This window comes from Phoxinus phoxinus (genome assembly GCF_949152265.1).
Source record: "Phoxinus phoxinus genome assembly, chromosome: 5".
Taxonomy (NCBI): domain Eukaryota; kingdom Metazoa; phylum Chordata; class Actinopteri; order Cypriniformes; family Leuciscidae; genus Phoxinus; species Phoxinus phoxinus.
This window is the reverse complement of record NC_136880.1, coordinates 29148004-29170618: the sequence shown is the minus strand read 5'-3', so window position 1 is coordinate 29170618 and position 22615 is coordinate 29148004. Positions and strand designations below refer to the sequence as shown.

Here is a 22615-nt window from a genome sequence, read left to right as displayed (position 1 = left end):
CACATTTGAAAACGCTTTTTTTCTCTGAACTTTGAGCTTGGAAGTGGTATTAATTTTATTATATGATTCATTACCTCTTTCCATGCTGAAAATCAGCCTGTATAGATAATAATGTCTAATAATGTAGGCTGTTAATTGTTTCTCACTTTGTGTATGTGTGTGTGTATCTTTGAAAATGACCCATACCATAACACACAACTTTACCCCATTTGTGACAATACAGTGCAAAAGAACTAGACTAGAGCATTTCCATTACAATCAACGCTCGCTGCTTCATTGGTAATACGAGCGTTTTGTCGTTTCGCTCGCGCTGACTATGTCTGAGTGCCAGCCTCAGTATAAAATAATAAAACGTATAAGTGAAAGCAAAATCGTCCAAACTACATTGCGAACGCAACAGGCATAGCAAAACCAGTCTGCTTCCTTCCTCTCTCGAAATCAATTCCTTTTATAGATGTAGGCAGAGCCTCTTCAGCGCTCCCATAGTCGAGTCGAGCTCAACCTGCGCGTCAAACGCAACACTTCTGATTGGCCAATCCGGAAAATGTAGACACACGCCACATCTTCACAATGATCCGCTGAGCAGGGTGTTCTTCAGCGTTTCCCTATATTTACTTTTCACTGAATTGACTGGAAATTGAGGTAAGAATCATGGATTAAGATGCATTACCTTTCCACTATGCAACCTGACACCAGGCGCGAGAGAATGTTTGTTTCCTTCAGCGCTCAGGTGAGATGAGAGGCTACAAAAGACAACCTGAGTGTAGGCTACAAATCACACAAACTAAACTCAAAGAAAGATTAATCATACTTTAAATTCATGTTTGAAGATTTTAAATAAATCATATAAAGCTATAGAAAGCATCGAAAGTCTATTGGGAAACAAAGCGTTTGATCACTTTTTCATTTCACTTGACTTGACTTGACGTGTGTATTCTTTGTAATGGACGGTGCTTACATATATGGCTTTGAATTTTGTGCCTGTATTGTGTTTTACGTGTATTGTGCGTATTTGTCTGCTGCTGAGCAGAAAAAGAGTGAATTTTATGATAAAAACCGAGACTATTCTTGTGAACAAAAGCAATGGTGCGAGTTTTCAGACTTCCTCTGTGTTCAAATAGATCATGCCACTTCCTGATTTTGTTTATTCAAAACACGCATTTCAACGCACAGTAAGTTCCTACATTTTCACTGTCATAAAGCCACTGGTTCAAATCTAGATTATTCGATGTACGGAGATACCCATTTATTTTGCAATTGCTTGGCTGTTTATTGAAACATGGTTAGTCATTTTCACATTTAATAAAAAAAATGTTAATATGACATTTTGCGCGGTTCGTTCATTCAGTATAACCAATGAAAATGATTCCCACTCAGAAGCCAATACATTCCCATAACTTTACATGACCTTACCAGATATTTGTGATTGACCATTTTTAGATAGCCTATTTGTGATTGACCCTTTTTGTGACCTGGTTTAAACGTTTCATGGAAGCAAGCTACATAATATAAATGTTAAGCTGATGTAATAATTTAGTAGATAGGCCAATTGTTTTTAAACCCCCTTTCTCTTTTCTGTTCACATAGGTAAATTATCTATTTAATGTATTGTTTGCATAAAATAATAACGTTTTTTTTAGGAATACATAGTAATGTATATGCTTAACCACTAGATAGAAGTTAAGCATACATTTATTTTGTATTATTATTGTGTCACAAGCTAAGATTATTAAAAAAACATTTCTAGATATTGTTCATCAGACACATAATAATCAGTGTAGGTATGCACCGATATAAAAAAAAAATGGCGGTACGATAACCGATAATTTGTTCTATTTGAAAGCAGATAACCAGTATAATGGCCGATAAATCCAAATCCAAATTTTTATAGTTGGGAGCCTGATTACAAAAACAAACGTCTTACTATTAAAAGCCATGTCCCAAGCACACAATTATAATGTTCTCCTTTTAATTTTATGTAGCCTATGGCAGACTTGCACTGCACATGTTGCAGTTGCACTGAACTGTATTTTACTTTTTTGAAGTGATTCTAATCATATTTTAAGCCTTGTCTGTTGAACCGGGTGAATATTTATATTTAAGATTAAATATTCACTTAAAACATGTAACACATCATGTTAATATATGCAATATAGTTTATAATAAGCTTTTATAAATGATGTTAATATACAGTAGTAATATCTGCCATAACCTAGTCTGGACATCTCCACGTCTTGGTGTTTTAATGCTGACCACTGCTCTGGAAGTCATACCGAATTGCTGCTGTGTCAGTAGTTCATGTTCTTAATTAAAACCTGTGGCCTTGCACATCACAAACATTTCCCGCGGAGGAGGACAGTGACATTGAACAAATAAGCTAATGGATTCATACATGAACGACAAACAAACAAAAACGAATTTGCTTATATGCAAAAAGTAGTTTTTGTGGATTTATTAAAGGTCACTATGATACATTTTTATAGTTAATATATTGTTTCTAGTAATGCTTTAATGAATTGAATGTCCACTATTATTTTTTTTGTTTTTAATTACACCAATTTAGGGATACACGATATATCGGCTAGCATATCGGTATTGGCCGATAGTATATGTTCCTTTGTAATGTTATTGTTATCAACCCGATAAGAAAATTTGACCGATATATATTAAAGCCGATAAATAATGAATTATTTCCTTCAGCTGAGACCCATCGATTCGCACTGTTCGCCATGATGGTTTTGAAAGTCTTAAGCTCTCAGACTTAAATGCATGTTTGAACTGTCTTAACTGAAAGCAATTTGCACAGGCAAATCTTAAAATATGTCACTGCCATTGTTTTGTCTCAAGATGCACAGCAGTAATGTTTGTTTTGTAAGGCACGTTTATAAAAGCTGCTTAAATGCCCTGTATTAACTAAGGCCTAACCCTGGCTTAGTCTAAGCACTATTGTATCTGTGAAACCGAGCCATCAGGTGTTATGTAAAAGGGGAAAAGATCAAAACCGTGTTTGTTCATTGATTATTACCTAAAAGCTAAACTGATGGACTCATATATATTCATATCAGATATATTCATCAGCAGTGCTGCCACCTGCACAGCTCTAATCACTGTACGATGCTGATCAATCGCATCTGCTCTCTGCAAACAGCTACTTTGTGATGTCTGTTGTGCTGTGAGATGTCATGCTTGTGCTTCTGGAATTAGCGGAGCATTCCTGTACTGCAGGGTTTGTGTAGTGGCACTTTACATGCCCTTAAGGCATGTGTGACTAACTGAAGCAGTACACCCTTCACAAGGAAGCCTTGTCTAGCGAGGTTTTTTTACTTTATTTTGATGCAGCGTTGAAAATCAGTCTATATGTTTGTTTGTTTGTATTGGAGTACATGCAGAAACTGTACGTTAAATAATGTGTTGAGTGTTTGCATATGTACATGTTTACAGTGAGCTTATACTATCTTGCGAGCTTATACTGACTATAGCTTTCCGTTTGAGAAGTATTGTGAAGGAGGTTACCCTTTTTGAATGTTGGTTCAATTTCCTGGTTATGCTTTGTGGTAGGACAGGCTCGCTTTATCGGTCTTCACAGTCAAACAAAATCAACAGAAAGTTGACACCCTTTTGTGGTCGAACTCTTTAAAAATGCTTCTGCTCATAATGCCCCAAATACATGCACATGTCCAGCTCACAGAATCACATTTGAAATAGTATCCGTTCCCTCAGGTCGTGCTGTGGTAAAAGTGCAAAATGATCTTTAGACACTAAGAACAACAGCATGTGTATTTTTCAGCAGTACATGAGCAAAAAAAAAAAAAGAAAAAAAGGAGAGAACAGAAACACCTGTGCTGTCATGCCAGGGGAAGCGTGTTCTTACAGGCCCGATAGCTGCGGCTCACGTTAGGTTTCTCGTGTTCCTGCCTGTGGCATTTTTCCATGCTGCTTGTTTTTTTTTGTTTTTTTGGAAGAGGAATAGAGAAGTGAATCTAGCATTTCAGTAGCATGTAGAAGTTATGTTAGTGAGTGCAATAAAGCATTTGAGGGAGCAAGAACAAGTTCATGATGGCATGTTTGACCAGTGAAGGTAGTCGGTCTTGCATGTGAGAATGATGTTGTACAATCATCTTTCAGGAGGAACATATTTGGGCCTATGAGACCGTAAACAACAACTAAATAACAAGCACATGATACACAGAGTTTCAAACTATCTTGAAGATTTAACCGAATTAAATGTGTGTTCTGAGGACAGAGAATCTCTATCATGAATCTTCTGATTCACCAACAGGATCTCATAGCAATTCATATTTCACGTTTTGGCGAATTGGTGTCTGATTCGTATTCGTACAATCTGCTAACACCCCACTGATGGTTATGTATAGGTTTGGGGTTAGAGGTGGAACTCTATGCTTGCTTTTTTCTTCATATATTTTTGTCCGACTCACAAACTTGCCATCTCGTAAATAGTTAAGTTTTCTCATGAGATCATGGACTCATCCTGGAGTTGACAAGGGACTGCAATTGCCTTCCCCTGTGAGATTTAATGCTAAATTTAATCTATAAATCTAAATAAAGATGCAAAATAACCCGAAGCTGAAAACTCAGTATAAGTGCACAAATTCACAACAAACTTACTATGGCTGGCAGTTGAGAATTCACTCTTTCTGTGTCAGTGTCACTTAATGCTGCTTTGGTGTTTTGTCTAACCAGAGGTGTCAAACCATAATTTCTGCATCTTATTATCACCCCTAAAGAGGGGGAAGGCACTTGTTTAAATTTAATTATAAAAAAAGGATGTTCATAAAATGCTTTGTTTGGTCAAAGCCATGGCTTGGTGGTTAAAGAAATTCAGGCACTCTTTTATTTTATATAGCCTATATATAACATTTGATTAAAAAAAAATGTTGACATGGTATTAATTTGTGTATAACGTCAATAAAAAGGCACAAAAGTAATTTCTTGTTCCTCCTAAAAATGTTTTTTTTTTAGGTTTAGACAACTTGAAATGTGAAGTTGTATTAAGAGGCTTGTATTTTTTTATGTATTTAATAAACATTTAAAATTCAAGGCTTTTTAAACTTTTCCCAAAACTTTAGTACAAGGATTTAAGTCAGCTTTTAAAGTTTTGACAAATTATCCATAGTGAAAATGACAGTGTATTTCTTTGAATTCAAATTCCTCTCCCTTATATTCAAAAAAAGCAATGCATCCTCATTCAGTTTAAGTTCAGCAATTAATTTAGAATTTACAGTGCATTCTCAATTGAAAATGGTGCATAACCCTGAATTAAAGTCAGTCATAGCTACGAATGTCCACCAGGAGGCAATAAAACCCTTCAATTTCTAGTGTCTGTACACAGATATTGTAACCTTCCTATTATGAATTAGATATGAAATGAAAGAACGAAAGAATTTCTGTAGCTTTTTCAAGGTCAAATCAGCTTGATGCATATTTTGATCCCATTTTTAAAGTGAAAATAATATCATGTGTTGGATCATCACATTAGCTTTACATTTAAAGGTTGTCATGAGTGTAGTTGTCGGTTCATTGACACCTCTGTGTGTTTCAGGGAGAATGATGGGGAGGAGGGTGGATGTTGTGTCTGCATCCGTCTTGTGTGCAGACGGGCTCAGTGTCTCTCACATCCATGATCGCACAGGACGGGCGACGTGGGTTTCATTTTTTAGGTTCATGTAAAGTTCAGCCGTGCTCCCAACACAAGTTAATCAGAGATGTTGTACAGCAGATCTAAATAACATCATCTGCTCTACAGCAATATGGGGCAATAACAGAAAAATCACCAACAAATATTGTCATAAATATTGCTTCATAGCAGACAGATTCTTAACAAATGTGTCATGGCTAATATACCGAACGTTTATTTGATCAAATCTGGGTGTCCTGTGGTATTTCGAGGGTCTAAATGAAGGGCGCAGATGTCAGAATTTCCGTCATGCGGCGGAAGGAGTGACCGCTATTTCTCTCTGACTCATGCCTGACGCTCAGCCCTGTTACAGCTGGCCAGACATGCATGCTTGTGTCCATGTGTAGACTATCTGTCTGTCTGTCCAGGACACGCGCCTGTGTCTCTCTTTCTCTCCTGATAGGAAATCAAGCTCTGGTGGCGAGCTGACACATAATTAATCAGAGCACAGTGCCTTTCTGAACAAATAATTATATAAATAATATATTTAAAAAAATTATGTAATTCATTACAAAACAGAATTATGTATTTATTATCATCATAATAAGTGACAGAAATGATGACTGTTAGTGTAAATAATTTAATTTTGAAATTTAGATTTTATGTGTGTGAGAAATTCAATATATTTAATCATAAATATAAAGATTATATTTTCTATATGTATTTTCTATATAATTTATTTACAATAATAGCCTATATCAAAAATATATATTTATTATTGCTATCTATTTATTTATTATCATTATAATAAGTGACGTAATAAAGATAGTGTTAGTGTTATACATTTCATGTGCTATTAATATAATAGCTAGGTTAGGTATATAATTAAATTAGAAAATTACAAATAATTTAATAAATAGAATATTGAATTGTCATTAAATGTTATTATATATTACATCATATTACATTTATTATTATCACAATAAGTGTTTTTAATTCATTAAGTTAATATAATGTAATGTAATTAAGGTTATAATGAAAGGGACAGACTCTCTGTGTGGCCAAAGGCGTGCGTGTGTGTATGATGGTTAGCCGTGTCTGCCGAGGGCAACCTGCAGCGTATCTGCCCATGTCTTGCTATGCCAGGGTTAATGTTAACCCAGTGTGACGTGGCACGGGTGGAATCTGGGTCAAGAGGAGCGCTATCTGTGCTCTCTCTGCACTGCCGCAGCAGACCGCCTCAGACTGCAGAGCCTCCCCTCACCCACGTGACTTCCTCCCCGCTCTCTGTCGGATAAAGCGGGAGAGGGGAGGGAACGGGTGGGGTCATATTCTTCTCTGGTTGGGTGGTAGTAGTAGTAGTAGAGGCAAAAGCACGTGGAGGCACATGCTGCCGAATGCTGCAGTGGGGAGGAAACGGCCCACTGCACTCACACCTATAATCTAAAACACTCTCTCTATCTCTCTCAGACCAGCAGAAACTGTGATAGCTACACATTCTTCTAATAGGAAATTAGATTTTACTCCTCCTCATTGAGATCAGCACCTAATTTAAATTGGGAAGTATATGATTGTATTTCGCCCCACTTCAGATGTAAGCCTACTCATTTACTATTTACCTTCCTCTTTTTTGTAGTCTTGTAGTCACAATACATTTTTTTTTTTTTTGCTTTTATTAACGCTGTTCATATTCATTTTGTAAATAGTTTTGGTAATGTTGATAATTAAATAATTTCATTCATGATTTATAAATTAATATTTAACCATTAATTGATATTATATATCATTTATATATTCATTATCATAATAAATGTTAGCTTTATTCATTAATTTGATTTAGCAGTTTTTAAAAGCTTTGCTAGAACACCCTACACCCTAAATACCCTTCTTGTAGTAATTTGTTTTTTGCTTTAATAGTTTGTTGAACTATAATTTGAATGTATCTTATGCAGAACTGAATTAAATTACATTTGTAAACAATCTTAAAAGCTTGCAAGGTTTACTTTATCAAACTGTTCCACTTTTGTGTCCAAATTAGTTTTTGAGTCATGTGTCTCTTTTCCTAGTGCCGCACTTATGATTAATTTATTCAAGTTCTTTTTTAAGTCCTGTCGAGTACTCCTGTGCTCCACTCCTATTGGCTGTCGGCACATTTTGTGTTGAAAAATATTTTAGGCTCCATGGAAACAGCAGAATGTTCGGTCTCTCCCCCCTTAGCCAATAGGATTGCAGGTTGTGTATGAGTAACCTCAGTTTAGATGGTACCATCCCTCCCCAATCTGAGGGGTGTAAAGCTGACAGGGGGGCTTAGGAGGTTCAAGACAGCAGTGCTTATTTAGTCCCTTTGGTTGCTTAAATCCGAAATGGCACGTGAACACGAGTATGCCAAGATATAAAGACAGCACACCCCCGCTCACACTGCAGCATGCGCTGTAGGTCAGTGAGGCGCTCTAGCAACCCATTTACCTATTTTCAAGGCAGTTCGTTTGAGGGCAGGAAAAGTCCTTCAAAGAAATAAACAAAGTTTCCTTTCGGGTTGAACACAAAAGTCTGTCCTTGGGCTTTGAATGTGTTGACATGCTGTGTAACTGAGGTCTATCCGTTCCTCTTGAGCATCCTCAGTTGGTTTTTCATAATGTTATTTGATCTGTTACTCGCTGTGGGAGCGCTGACTCCTGCGCTGAGCTCAGAGCAGATGAATAAGAATGAGAGGGCGCTCTTTTCAGGGAACATGATTCTCACAATGATTTAGTCCTGAGCTCAAAGGGAGGGGTACTTCGGAGTGTCAATTTTGGACTATAGAGACCCTGTGACTGCTAGAGGGCGACATGATCCTGCAGTAGGATCCACCCATGCGTGCTGCAGTCTTACTGCGTTCTCAGCGGCATGTCCTTTCACCTGCAGGAGCTGGGGTGTGTGTCTCCCCTGATTTCTGCATTGCCCCGAGCAGATGTTCCCTGTCACGCTCATGTGTGCGTGGCCAGATGTTGCTGTCGAAAGCACAGGTGTCGCAGTTCTTGATGCGAATTGAGTGAACCTGAATGTGTTCTTGTATTTGAAGGCAAATAAAATGGTGCATTGACATTCAAAGTGCCACGAGCATAAATCGTCATTCAGAAAGTAGTTTTGCGTCACTTTTCCTTTTCTCCTTGTCTTTTAGGTGTCTGACAGGTCGGGATGGGGAATCTGATCAAGGTTCTCACTCGGGATATTGAGAACAATTCAGGGAACTTTTTCCTGGACTTTGAAAGTAAGTGAATAATATACCGTCACAAGTAGGGCTGCACGATATATGTATGTGTGCATCAGCTGTTGGCACATCCCAGGATGTGTGATGTCAAGGATAGGGATTGTAGTTGATGCGTACGGACCAGCCACTGCACGGTTCGAAATGGACGTGATTCTGGGATTAATTGCAAAGTGTTTAAACATTAAAGGTATTTTAAACCATATGAGCACAAGAAGACGTGAAAGAGAATTCCATTCGGAACGGGCGCACTGTTTTCTATGTTCTTCTTCACACACAGAGCAGCACAGACAGAATGCAAACACTGAATCTTTCTCGTCTGTCTGTGCTTAAACGGGACACGTACACGCAAAATTGTCAAAATGCCCGTCTTGGTGAGTATCCTTGTAAGCACGCACAGGCGCTTTTGGCTTATGTGAACGTAAACAATTGAGAAAGAAAATGGATGCGTATTATTTTGGATCTGTGCATTCTGTCTTAAAGTGACAGCAGCCTAATATTCCTGCTGCTGTCATTAATGTTAATCAAGCAACAAAATAAAAAAAACAAAGATGAATTATATTTAATTTATACAGTGATGAATATGCATTTCTGTACCTGAATGCAGTTAGACTTGCCTGAAAAACATAAAGCACTATTTATTAAATTTGAATTTTTGTTCTATTGTATCTATGTACAGTATGCTTGTAAATTGCTTATTATTTGCTCCGCAGATTCACTCCCTACAAAATCACCCCAATCATTCTAGAATAATTCATTCTTTCCAAATAGAGCTATTCAAAACATCTGGTTAAACCGTTATCATATTGCAAAATAGGGCTGTGCGATATTGAAGAAAAATGCGATATGCGATAACTCCTTAAATAATGCGATATTCGATATGCGATACGATAATGCTTAAAGTGTGTAAAATAAACTAAAATTATCTTTAAAATATATTTAAAATGATATAACCTACATGTGTTTCACATTCTTTGTATGACAAGAAAACATCCTTATAACTTCTGAAAGTGAACATCAGTGTTTTACTGTAGCATAAGAAGTGTTATTTTAACATCAGTGTAAACCACAGGGTTTCAGGTTATCCTACATTAATAGGTTTATTTATTTAATAAAATATACTGAATCATAAAATATAAAAATAAAACATTGCTTAGTTTTCACTGTATGATTAAATATATCCTGATACTTATTAAAGCTAAAAAAAACTGTATTTTGTTCATGACCCCATTTATTGCAAGCTGTTGCGATATGCATATTGCGATATATACATTTGCGATATTTCGATAAATTCGATATATTGCGCAGCCCTATTGCAAAATATATCGCAGAAAGACAAAATATCGCAATGTCAGTTTTTTCAAATATCGTGCAGCCCTAGTCACAAGTTACAACCTGTATATTACCTGAAGTCAAGGGCTGGGCGATAAATCATACACTTGCAATATTCACAGTGATTTTGCTGGTATAAAATTGAACAAACTGTCAATATTGTAATAACAATAATTGCTATTATAAATAACAGTATTCATATATAATGTTATTAATATATATATAGATATATTAATTAATATTTATTATAAATAATTATAATGGTTAATAATGGATTATTAATAATTATTAATATTACTAGGTACTATTAACTATTGCTATTTGCTTATTACCATAACTGTACATAATTATTAAAAATGTAATATATTTTTAAATAATTACTATAACAAATTAATATGATAATAATGACGATTGCAGTTCCAGCCGCGATTCTGAGCTGATCTCTCCTCTGCAGATGCCAAGCCCACAGAAGCCGAGAGGAGAGTATGGGAGGAGGTCAACGGGGTGCTAACAGAGGCTGTGATTGTTCTACAGGAGCTGCAGTCATACAGCGGAGCAGGTGAAGCCATCAGACAGGCGAGTACATCTAGAGTGCACTGCAGGTCCTTCTGACGTCGGCCTGTGCTCGGTGTTGCTTTTCATGACACAAACTCCTTTTATTTCGTTTGTCAGCAATGTCGTCCCCAGCTGTATTTAAGTGTGCGCGTCTTGTCTCTTCAGGCCATACAGCATCCCAATGATGAACGTGTGCAGGAGGGAGCGTGGGCCGCCGTGGTCCCACTGGTTGGCAAACTAAAGAAGTTTTATGAGTTCTCACTTAAACTGGGTATGTCTTTTTTCCCCCACTTTTCTTTAATGTGCACAGCACACAAAACTATATATAACACGTACAGCTATTTTTACCTAGAGGCACAGGTGATAAATGAGAGGTCATTTTTAATGAGTGCCACAATTCCTCACAGGTGTATGGTCCACTGACCCATTTACCATGTACTGTAGAATTTGCATCTGCTTTGAAGTGTTTCGATTTTCAGTGAGACTTGATTCATCAGTATGATCAAACATGTACCAGTGCACACGTCAGCAGCCGACAATAGTGAGATTATATAAGCCCAGGCATTATTAAACTGTCCTTACTGTTACATCAGCTCATATGCTCCTTCACAAGCCTTTCTGTCATATAGCTATACGCAAGTAATAAAATAAATATGTAGACTGACTGTGTGATATAATTAAGCAATGTCACATGAGCAAGACTGCTGTTGTACAGAATATGAGCAGTCTGTGGACTCGTACCCACAGCTGAATCACAGCTACATTAACTGCTGAATATGTTTTTGAGCTCTAAAATATTTTAATAATCTTGTGAAATTTCTGTTCCGACTCAACGCATGTTCCCAGGGAACGAGTCATAAACAGAGCAGCAGTGCGTCATAATTGGATTATCATGCTCTTTGGTCAAGGCCAGTTTCTTTCACCACATCTAGCAAAAACACAGCTCTCATCATCTCTGTCAGTACACACCGCACATCTACTGTATCATTAGTGACAAATACATTCTCTTCAAAAGTTTGGGGTTGGTAAGATTTTATTTAAAAGAAGTCACTTCTGCTCACCAAGACTTTATTTGATCAGAAATGCAGTAACAATGGTAATATTGTGAAATACTATTACAATTTTTTTGTGATAATTGTGATTGCTTTCACTTTTTGTGCTGTCTGTCTGTGGGTTTGAGTGATTCAGATGGAGGGTCTGTTGTTTAGAATTAGGTCATGACCTAATTAAACATGACATGGCCCTTAATCACACATCAACACCAGCCAATGGCAGTGCTCTCTGGAGGAGAGGCTCTGGTGAAACATCAAAGGGCAGACTGTGGTCTTGTTCAAATTTTGGAGACCATAACCCAGTATGCATACCTATATTCAGCATAAGAACTATCAGTTCTGTTTCTTCTGTCTCTTGTAGAAGACTCTCTTCAGGGCCTGTTGGAGTTCCTCACGAGCTCGCGCTGCAGCCCAACTCAGCATCTGGAGCAGGAGCAGGCGCTCGCACGGCAGTTCGCTGAGATTCTGCATTTCACCCTGCGCTTCGATGAGCTGAAGGTAACCAGGCAACCTCTGGTCACACCCACTCTGCACTTTTCTTCCAGTCTAATCCTTCATGAATTGATCTCTTTCTAACCTGGTTTGGAAAACCACTGCGAAATCACAACAATTAGGTATAATAAGAGGATTTGGAGCAAAGACCCTATTTATCTCAGCCTCCTAAAAATCTGCAGGTAACTGACCATTAGAAATCTGTAAATTATATTTAACGTTTATACATATTAATTTATTAATGTATTAGACTTACAAATGAGAAACACCACAAGCAGTAATTATGCAATCTCTCTTCAAACTGCAGCATTTAAAAGGATCAAACGGAAATGGCAAGAAATGTTTTCTTCCATATTATGACGTACATCCAAATGCAACGGATTATTGAAAAGCAAAAAATGTAGGGTGCGGTGTTGGTTCTACATATCGGTTGTTCATTGGATGGAGACAGATCTAAATGTGAGCTTACAGTCGAATGTGAGGCTCTGTTTACACCTGGTATGTTTTTGTCAATTAGATCACAAGTGAACAACACTAAATACGAGGTCTAAAACGTTTTTGAGCTTGTCCACTTTCGACTACTTCCGGAGTTAAGGCCCTTGCACACTCCGGGGTCCGAAATTCTTATCTGATATTTTCACACGTTAAAAAATGTATACAATCTCACGTTGTAAGATCAATCACGTTTAAACACTGCCTCCAAAATTTTTAGTCCATCATAAAACAAATTGGATCGGGTTCGATTTTCTGCGTTTTTTCGCATCCGTAGCAAGCATTCAATTCAGAGCCACCGCATGACAAAAACAAAAAACCCATGTGAAAATTTTGGACATGATGTGCAAGGACGTTTAGTCAAAAACGCATTCGACCGGATTGCTTTCGTAGTGTAGCAATTCGACCACATGACAACATTTTGTCATGTGGTCGAATGTGTTTGAACATCCGCAAAAGACCCCTACTCTCCACCTACTGACCTAATGCCTTGACATTATGAGAAGCGTGCTTGCCAGACGGGATTTTAATCTTTGTCAGCTGAAGACCTAAGTTTGGTTTGAAGATGAAAAACATACCAAGCACAATGTTCTCTCACCATTCCTGATTTCTAGCAGGTCTGCTGCTGCTCTCTGTGTTTTTGCGTCATCTCTGGTCACATTCATATGTAAATTGCACAAGCTTATTTCCTCCATTAGTTCGAAAGATCTGAAAAAGCCCATACATTTACCCATCCATAGACCCTCAGAAATCAGGACAGAAGTGGTTGAAAGTGGACAAAAGAGACGGATTCAAATACTAGGGCCCCGTTTACACGATGGGAAAACGCAGATATTTCTCTGCGTTTTGGCCTGTCATTTACACGAAAACGCCGTTTTTATCCCAGAAAACGATTATTTCTAAAAACTCCGGCCAAAGTGGAGATTTCTGAAAACGCCGGTTATATGTTGTCGTGTCAACTGGGAGAAACGGGGTTTTAGGTTCTCTCTTGTCGATTCTGAGGATTCTGATTGGCTTGCATGGCTTTATCCTTCTCCTTACACTGCCGCCCATAGGTTTGGCATAGTTATGATGGCGCTCGACGGCGTATTTATGCGGGTTGTGTGCACGATGTTTGTTATTATTGAAAACGGAGGGGGGGAAATATTCGTTTCTCTAAATACCCGGCTATGTGTAAATGTGGCCTAAGTGTAAACGGGAAAGTGCCTCCCTCGCCTTGTGATCCGATCGACCTAAACACTCTTAATCACAGGTGTAAACAGGAGCAGGTTTAAGTAGATTGATTGGAGAACTCTGGCACATGTTATGAAATCAGTCGTTTCATTGGAAGATAGTGTTATGACATTTTGATTAAGAATTATAAGGTAAAAAAAATTAAAAATGAAACGCACAGATAAAGTTCAATGTGTATTTATTTTTATTTCTTGCCGACTTTAAAGTAAAGATGAAACGGAAGTAACGACAAATGTTTTCTTCTGTACTTTGAAGTACATACACTTACGAGTGTAACGGATGGACTCTTCACATTTCCGGGGTTCTCCGAAGCAGAAGTCTTCATACAGTAGTTGGGTAAACTTCTATAGTAGTGAACGGGAGACCGCGAATAAAAATTTTATATTCCCATTTGCTCCAATAGCAAAATAAAAATAATCCATTTCCATCACTTTTCAAAAGTGGGGAAAAATAGAAAGATTGATTACAACAGTCAAAAGAGAGAATGATGTCAAATTTGCCGTCACTCCGTCTGCCATAGTATTAGAAACACCCTGGCAGCAGTGTAAATGTTTTTTAATTTTTTAATTTAATTTGATAAAATTACAAATAACACAAAGTATAGTGTTATAAAATGATATTACCTTTTTAAAAATGAAAATATGAAAAACTTTACTAGATTTACGATGTTGATAACTATGGGAACACATCTTAAATGTAAATGTGTTGAGTCTTTGAAAAGGGTCCATTATTCATAAAGAAAAAGGGTGGAGAGACTTGGTTCTATGCATCGGTTGTTGATTGGCATAAATTAATACATGCTTTTAAGGCCAGGGTTTAAGTGGACTAAATCATTGCAGAATCTGACATGCGTCAGCAGAGAGAAGTCTGTCGTTTTCTACTACATCACACATAATCCGATTGCTATAGAGAACGTGTATGACAGAATTGATTTCTAAGCCACTGAATTTTGTATCCAATTAGTTAACTTAATTTGCACGCAAGTGATTCAGATAATTAGTTGAACTATTGGAACAGAAAGTCCAGTTGCAACCAATGACTCATATTAATGGAAACCAATGTGCAGTTGCTTTCAAAGGTGCCTTAGAGAATCTGTTATTGTCTAGAATAGATTATTGAACTGATGAAGTCTGTCACCAGACCCAGTGGTGAATGAAATGGCTATATGCTCATTGGATTTTGAAATTGTTCACTTGACTTCATACATTCACAGTAAAATAAAAAATGCATGAATACGGTGTTTACATGTTTCCCATATTCAGCAGAAATTCAATTTTCAGCTGCCAGTTCTGCATTTAAATGCTCATCTGCTCTCTCGCCAGATGACCAACCCCGCCATCCAGAATGACTTCAGCTACTACAGAAGGACTTTAAGCCGCATGCGTATCATCAACCAAACAGTGAGTAAACCTGCTCTGTATGGAAATATGCCTCATTATCAGACGGTTTATGTTTTAGTAATACCCTGTTCCCCCGTGTCCCAGGGGTTAATGGGAGCTCTTCTGTTCTCTAATGGTCTGGATCATTAGGTGGCAGAGCGGCACAAGATCCTGACTCAGGGAAACATGAGATATCGCATTCATCTCGTTCTCTCCATCTTTTCCTGGTTTTTATTTTGTCCGTTTTCCTCCCGTATGCCCGCTTTTATCTTTTAGCTGACACAAGGCTTCAGTGCATTTGGTTGACGTTGAGATGGAAACGTGCGCTAACGACTTGAGTCTCATTAGCGTGTGCTGTATCATCAGGGAGCGGCTCAGCAGGGGTTGACACAGAGGATCGTTGACCTTGCCTCGCCAATTAAAAGCACTCTCTGTGAGGAATAATTACGACAGCCGCTTTCATCTCATGAAACATGAGCTCGGCTGTGGAAGAGCACGTATTAGGAATTCTGGACATGTCTGCAGTCTGTGGATTAAAGCAGGATTTACATTCAGTTTTTAGCATACAGTAATGAATGAAATGTTTCAAGTCAGCTAAAATGCTTTTTCAGCACACCAGAATACCCAATTTCCACATCCATTTCCATGATTAACTACTTAAGTAAAGCTGAGCAAGGAAAAGCGCATCCATAACCTCCAAAAAGCCCATTGCCTTAACTGACCCCTTTAGTTTAAATCTTCAAAAGTATGGATTTTTCACATTTAGATGCTGGAAAAAGCAAACATGTGTGTTCTTTCTGCAGGCAGAAGAGCATAATGAGGTTGACAACGAATTGGCCAATCGCATGTCTCTCTTCTACGCCAATGCCACGCCCATGCTGAAAACGTTAAGCGATGCCACAACTAAATTTGTATCAAAGGTAGGTGGTTGTAAAACTGTTGAAGTTTGATTATAACATGCCTTACACAACCACTCAAATGGATATAAACTAAATAGACAAACAAGTACAGATGCTCATGAATAAATTCTACTTAATTAGTCTCAGAAAATGCACAATATATGTCAGTAACACATCTATACAAGAATGTTTCTCATTCACTTTCACTTACAAATCACTGTTTTCTCATTACAAACAAGCATAACCAACACATTTTGCTCTCTATCTGATCAGCATGCAGAACTACCCGTAGAGAACACAACAGATTGCCTGAGTACGATGGCAAGTGTGTGTAAAGTCATGTTAGAGACACCGTAAGTTAAAACAATTGTTTAATCATTGTGCTTTTGTTTCTTCTGTAGCAGGCTGTAACTTTGTAATTCATCTTCTGTGTGTGTGTGTGTGTGTGTCTGTAATGATCAGGGAGTACCGCACTCGTTTTGCCAGTGAGGACACAGTGTTATTCTGTCTGCGCGTGATGGTGGGGGTGATCATCCTATACGACTATGTCCATCCAGCTGGAGCTTTCGTAAAGTCCTCCAAAATCGATGTATGATTTTAGTCAAATTTGTTTAATTTAAATATATTAATTTAATTATGCTGATTAATGAATTAATTTTTTATATATTTGTAAATAGTTTAATTGGGGATTGAGACAAACCTTATTGTAAATTGTTACCAACTAAATGAATGCGCTAAATAGACCACCCTAATTAAAAGTAAACTATATACAAATAAAAAACCTGATTTAAAAAAACCCATAATGTTATTGTCTGTTTTTTTTATGATGCAGATGAAAGGATGCATTAAGGTTCTGCGATTCCAGCCGTCCAACAGTGTGGAGGGGCTTCTCAATGCCCTCAGGTCTGTGAGCTTTATTCTTTTTTAAAAAAAAACCTCATATAGCTTTATACCTTATAACATTACATAAGTGTTGATGGACATCCATATAAGTCTTTGATTCTGCTGAAAACATTGTGATGTGATAAGATTTTCAGTGCATTTAAATGTTCTCTCTCGGCTCTCACAGGTATACAACAAAACATTTGAACGATGAGTCTACCTCCAAGCAAATCAAAAACATGTTACAAGCTTGACTGTGTCTGCCAAAAGTATTACCTCTCAAATACATTGGATGAGACGCTTCAGCAGTTTGAGTAATACGATGAGAATAGCCATGTATCTTGTGGCAGCTACTGTTATCAGTCTAATTTTACTGTTGTAGTTTTTTTTGTTTGTTTACTTTTACTGTTAGACTTAAAGTCATGTGTGGCCTTTAGATTTCAATACACGCTTCTTTGTTGTGTGGCCGTCCAACAAAGAGGAGCTTCGTTCAATCCCTTCCCATATTTCCTCCGGTTAACTTGCCCAGACATTTTGCTTTTTTTAACGACATAATTTACTGTGATTTTTATTAACATGACTCTTTTGAACTGAATAAAGCTATTTTAACCAAATGAACTGTGAATGCCTGAAAGCTCTTACAGGCAGGGCTCCTTTGAAACGGGACAATGAAATCACACTGTACTCTCACCACTTTACAACGTACAAAATAATTAGCTCTAAACCCACATCCTTTTGCCCAACAGAGTTCAGGATTATTCATCTCCCCTGACAGTGTCTACTCCAGCACGCCATTATATAATAACATCCACTCCAGACTGTATTCCTGTTTTCTTCTTCTCTTTTGAGAAAATGTGGTTAACATTCAGCCCTTGCTATGAGTAAGCATCTCTTCAACTTTCTCCCAAAAACCAGAATGTTCAGAAATTCCAGGCTGTCCATTTGATGGTCAGCTGACTCAGCTGGATTAATCAGAATGAGGAAGGAGAATGAGATTCCCACATCATCCAGCCCAGGAAGTGGGAGTTTGTTTTATAGAAGTATGAGTAATACATTCCCTGCTCTAACACTCTGTAGAGTATTTGATCTTGCCCCCTCTGGGAACGAGCTCCATCTGCACGGGATACCCCTCCCCGTTTGTATTACCATCCTATCTGTGACCTCTGCCGTGTTTTTCTCTCACTCGCGCACACGGTTTCCTCCTGTTTGTCTGGCTGCTCAGCGTGTGTCATCAACAGGCTCATAATTTCCCCACTGCGGAGTGTGTGATTCTTGCCCCCGCTGTCCTCTCTCCTAGTCGGAAGCACACTGTTTTTTTTAAATGGCTTTCCTGATGAGCTTGGACACTTTTCCCAGGAGGCTGGTGTGGGGCCAAATTCTTGTCTATTCACTCCTGCTTCTGTGTGTTCTATGAGAAGGGCAACGTCTGATGACTTCCTGCCAATAACACTGCGTGTGCGACCCATGATTCCAGAGCACTACCTCACCGTATGGGTGCTGTTATGTAGAGAAAACACCATATGTTCATTAGATTTCCCACTGCAGCCTAAAGTCTGTCTTCACAACAAGTAAAGTTACTGAAGACAAGCACAAAAAAGACAAAGAAAAGTTCTGTAAATGCTAGTTTAAGAGGTCACATGATATGATGTTTTGATAAATTTATCTAACTTCTGGACCTTGTGCTACTTGCACCCAGTTATCTGACAACACTAAAATATTAGTGCTGCTTATCCATTTCAATTATTCCATTAACAAAAACTGAACTGAATCAGAACTTAAATGACACTGACAATAATGAAGACAGCTTGTCAACACCATTTTTTTTTCAATATAAGAAAATGAATTGTTATATTAATAATCAAGTGCATGCAAAAGTAGTAAAGTTGTAAAAAAAGTTTACAGTAAAACAATAAAAACTTAATTTTAATCCATTATTTTATTTTCTAAAATAATAATACAATAAATATAATGTAATACAATAAAATAAAGTGTATATTAAAAATGAATAATAATAACTATTAAGATGATTTCCCAATATTTCTATGTCTAAGGTTTCTGACCTTAAATGGGTGAAAGAGGGTGAAACTGAGGAATGTTTGACCTCGGATTCATTCAGAATCTTATTACATGCAGAAGTGAAACATTCTAATGTTGGAACTGAAATGGAAAACTGATGCTGGAAACTAATGCCGCTGTAATGTTTGGACTGAGTGAGTCAGTCGGATTTGAGAACACTGGGACTGCTGGATTTGGTGTATACACTCCTACATCCTGTTATCGGAAGCATTCTTTTTGGACTTATCTCTGCAGTGCAGAGACAGTACAAAGTACATTTTCTTGAGTAGCTACATAAATGCACTTTTTGAGTATCTGTACTTTACTTGAGTATTATTTTTTCTGGAAACTTTTTACTTCAACTTCACTACATTTGAAAGACAAATATTGTACGTTTTACTCCACTACATTTCTGTCAAGGTCCTTGAGTAGAAAGTAGTAACGTCAGTCAGGGGATGATTTTAGTTGCAGGGGTTTCATTTTAGTTGGAAAATTTGGGAGTCAGATTGACTCCAGAACCCGATGTCGGGATGACGTCAGAGCCCGATGTCGGATTGACATCAGAAACCGACGTCATATTGACGTCAACATTTTTCTTTTCCCCGTTTTTCATTTTCAACCAGAATACAACAACCCGTCTGTCCAACGTTGGAGATTAACACCAATCTAAGGTTGGATTCTGACATCAACCTGATTTTCATTTTCATCCTTGGGGTTGGTCTTCTATGTGAATTTTGTCAATGTTTTGAAGCAAACTAGCTTATAGATAACAGTAAGGCTAACATATTCATACTAAAGCTAACAAACTTTAAATAGGGCACTATTTGAGGGAACAGCCATTTGGGTGTCCGAAACCATTGAGGACCATTGTGTATTTGAGTGCACTTATTCAATCTCACATTTAATCCCACTACTGGAACTGTGTTCTAGAAATAAATTTGATATTGATATGAGGGTAGGTGGCAGGCATAGATTTAGAGGCATAAGGTAGCCTTAGTATTAATACATAGCTACAACATAATAAAATATTGCATTGATTTTTACTTTTGATAGCTACTTAAGTAGGACTACTTTTAAAAACGAGTACTTCTGTACGTTTACTTAAGTAAAAATCGGTCTTTAGAACTTTTACTTGTAACGGAGTAATTTTTGACCAATAGTAGGCTATTTGTCCTTTCACTCGAGTTGTGTCCTGCTGCTGTGACCCTGCGGCTGTATCGCATTCTGACATGTTTTATTATTTTCCTGTGGTGTGTATGTGTATTTGTGCCTGTACTGATTCTCATTGGGGAACAGATGACATTAATAAGTGCAGCCTTGAATCTGCAGATGGCGGCAGTAACTTGTGAAACAGTGTAAATCCATATGGTGACCCAACATACAGATGATGACAGAGGACGAACCCCATAAGAATTCTCTCGGAATACACCAGATTAAATCAAAACCATTCCTATTTTAAGATTACATATCTGATCTTGGACTCAATGTCTGTCACTCATGTACCTGATTCAACAGGTCCGTCTGTTGTAATGAACTGTTGAGCGCAGCAGATATTTAACGGAAGGGCTTCTTAGCATGAAAATACCGCTTACAATGAGCGCTTCCTGATGGGACATCCGCTCTGATGTCTCTGAGGTCCACTCAAAGTCATTTTCAGCAGCAAGAAAAAAAGGGCCACACAAGAAAAGAGAAAAAAACAGAAGTGGGGAGGAAAATGTGAAAGGGTGCCCTGGTTGTGATTTTTCCACAATTTCTTCTCTGATGTTGAGGTAAAATCAGGTAAAAAAAATATAAAACATTTAAAATGGTTAAATAAAAGTGGGGATGAAAGTACTAGACACCTGTATGAAGTCAGTTAATCCCACAAGAATATAAAAACAGTTTGATTTAGCCCTCTTTTTCTAAAAGCCCACAAAAAATGATAAGGTCAGAGTTTTCATTTTTGGGTCAGCTGTCTCTTTAAGGGAGCTGTTCAGAGATCCCCCTGGTGTTTAAGGTGTACTGAACTGCACCGTGGGTGGGATCGGGCTGCAAGACAGTGGCAGTGGTCCAGCTGTCGTTGTGTAATCGTATTACTGTAATTAGCTAGTGTACTCCCTAATCCACTTCAGTCAAAACACTGGCCAGTGTCTGACTCACAGTCGTCAATTACCAGCAGACAGGCAGATTCTCTTCTGCAGCAGCAGCTCTAGTTTATGAATGCTGTGTTTGTGGATTCATCTAAGGGTTAATTCAAGGGTTAGGTCCATGTACCACGCTATTTTCGTCTGCCAATTTAAATTACTCGTTGGTTGTACATACAAGCATACAACAGCCAGTGTGACTCCATGAATGTTGTAGAAGCTGTGGATATATTTCCAATAGCTTGACTGGGTGATACATAAATGATGTGGGGTGAATAATAGACAAATTAAAAGGAGGAAACAAATAAATCAAATGCTTGTCTTTTCTATGCAATCGGTGGGCATTTGACTGAATGTCTACAGGTGTGTCAAAGTTCCCTGAGGTTAGAGTTTATGTGTGAGGCCTGCAGGTGGAGCAGCAGCGCTAGCTTAAGCACCATCTATAGGTAAAGCCTATAGATGTCAGACACTATGAATATATGGCTTGCTTTTTGTGATAATGGATTCTCAGGGAGGCAAACTCAATCAGCCTACAAAGAAGCTAAAGGACAAACTCTGCCCTTGTGAGTGAAGATGTGGTAAAATCACTGGGTGTCTCATCTTATATCAAGTCTCTGTCATGATCAATAATGATCAATCATCTCCAATGATTTCACATTAAATGACCTAGTCGGACATTCTCTTTTCGTTTGTCTTCAAGAAGGGGGTTGGATAAAACTGATGCTGAGTTTGATTGCACAGCAATTTCTATGTTTGCTTCTAGATCAAAATAACCGAGAGCCATGTATCTTTATCTCATCTGTCCATCAAATCTAACCTGATTTGCATATTCGTATCTTTTGTCAATAAAAATGCCTAAAGTAATTAATGTTCACTTTTATGTTGTGTATATTACAAAAAATATAATTAATTAAATATGTAAATTATTTACAGTAAAGTTTGTTTGTTTTTTCAATTAAATTAATCTTTTTTTTTGCTTTTTTTTTTTTGCAAGGATGACAGTAAATACATGTATAATGTTACAATGTAATCCTGAAAAATGTATCCCAGTTTCCACTGTGAAAAATATTAAGCAGCACAACTGTTGGATTTTTGAGCAGCAAATCAGCATATTAAAATGATTTATGAAGGATCATGTGGCAGTTTATAAAATATATTTAAAGAGAAATCAGTTATTTTAAAATGTAAAAATGTATTTATTTCTGTAATTTCTTGTAAAAGCTGCTAAGATATTGTTGT

General features: G+C 37.6%; 1 protein-coding gene across 1 annotated transcript; it reads left to right on the top strand.

The window, feature by feature from the left end:
• The first annotated feature begins 180 nt into the window (after window positions 1-180).
• On the top strand, window positions 181-17812 carry fam49ba (family with sequence similarity 49 member Ba). Its single transcript, XM_079611915.1, has 11 exons — window positions 181-642; window positions 8796-8885; window positions 10669-10790; window positions 10935-11040; window positions 12183-12319; window positions 15361-15438; window positions 16221-16337; window positions 16590-16669; window positions 16779-16905; window positions 17149-17219; window positions 17386-17812. Exons 2-11 carry the CDS (start codon window positions 8813-8815, stop codon window positions 17450-17452), a joined length of 978 nt encoding a protein of 325 aa, XP_079468041.1. The 5' UTR covers window positions 181-642; window positions 8796-8812; the 3' UTR covers window positions 17453-17812.
• The last annotated feature ends 4803 nt before the right edge of the window (window positions 17813-22615 follow it).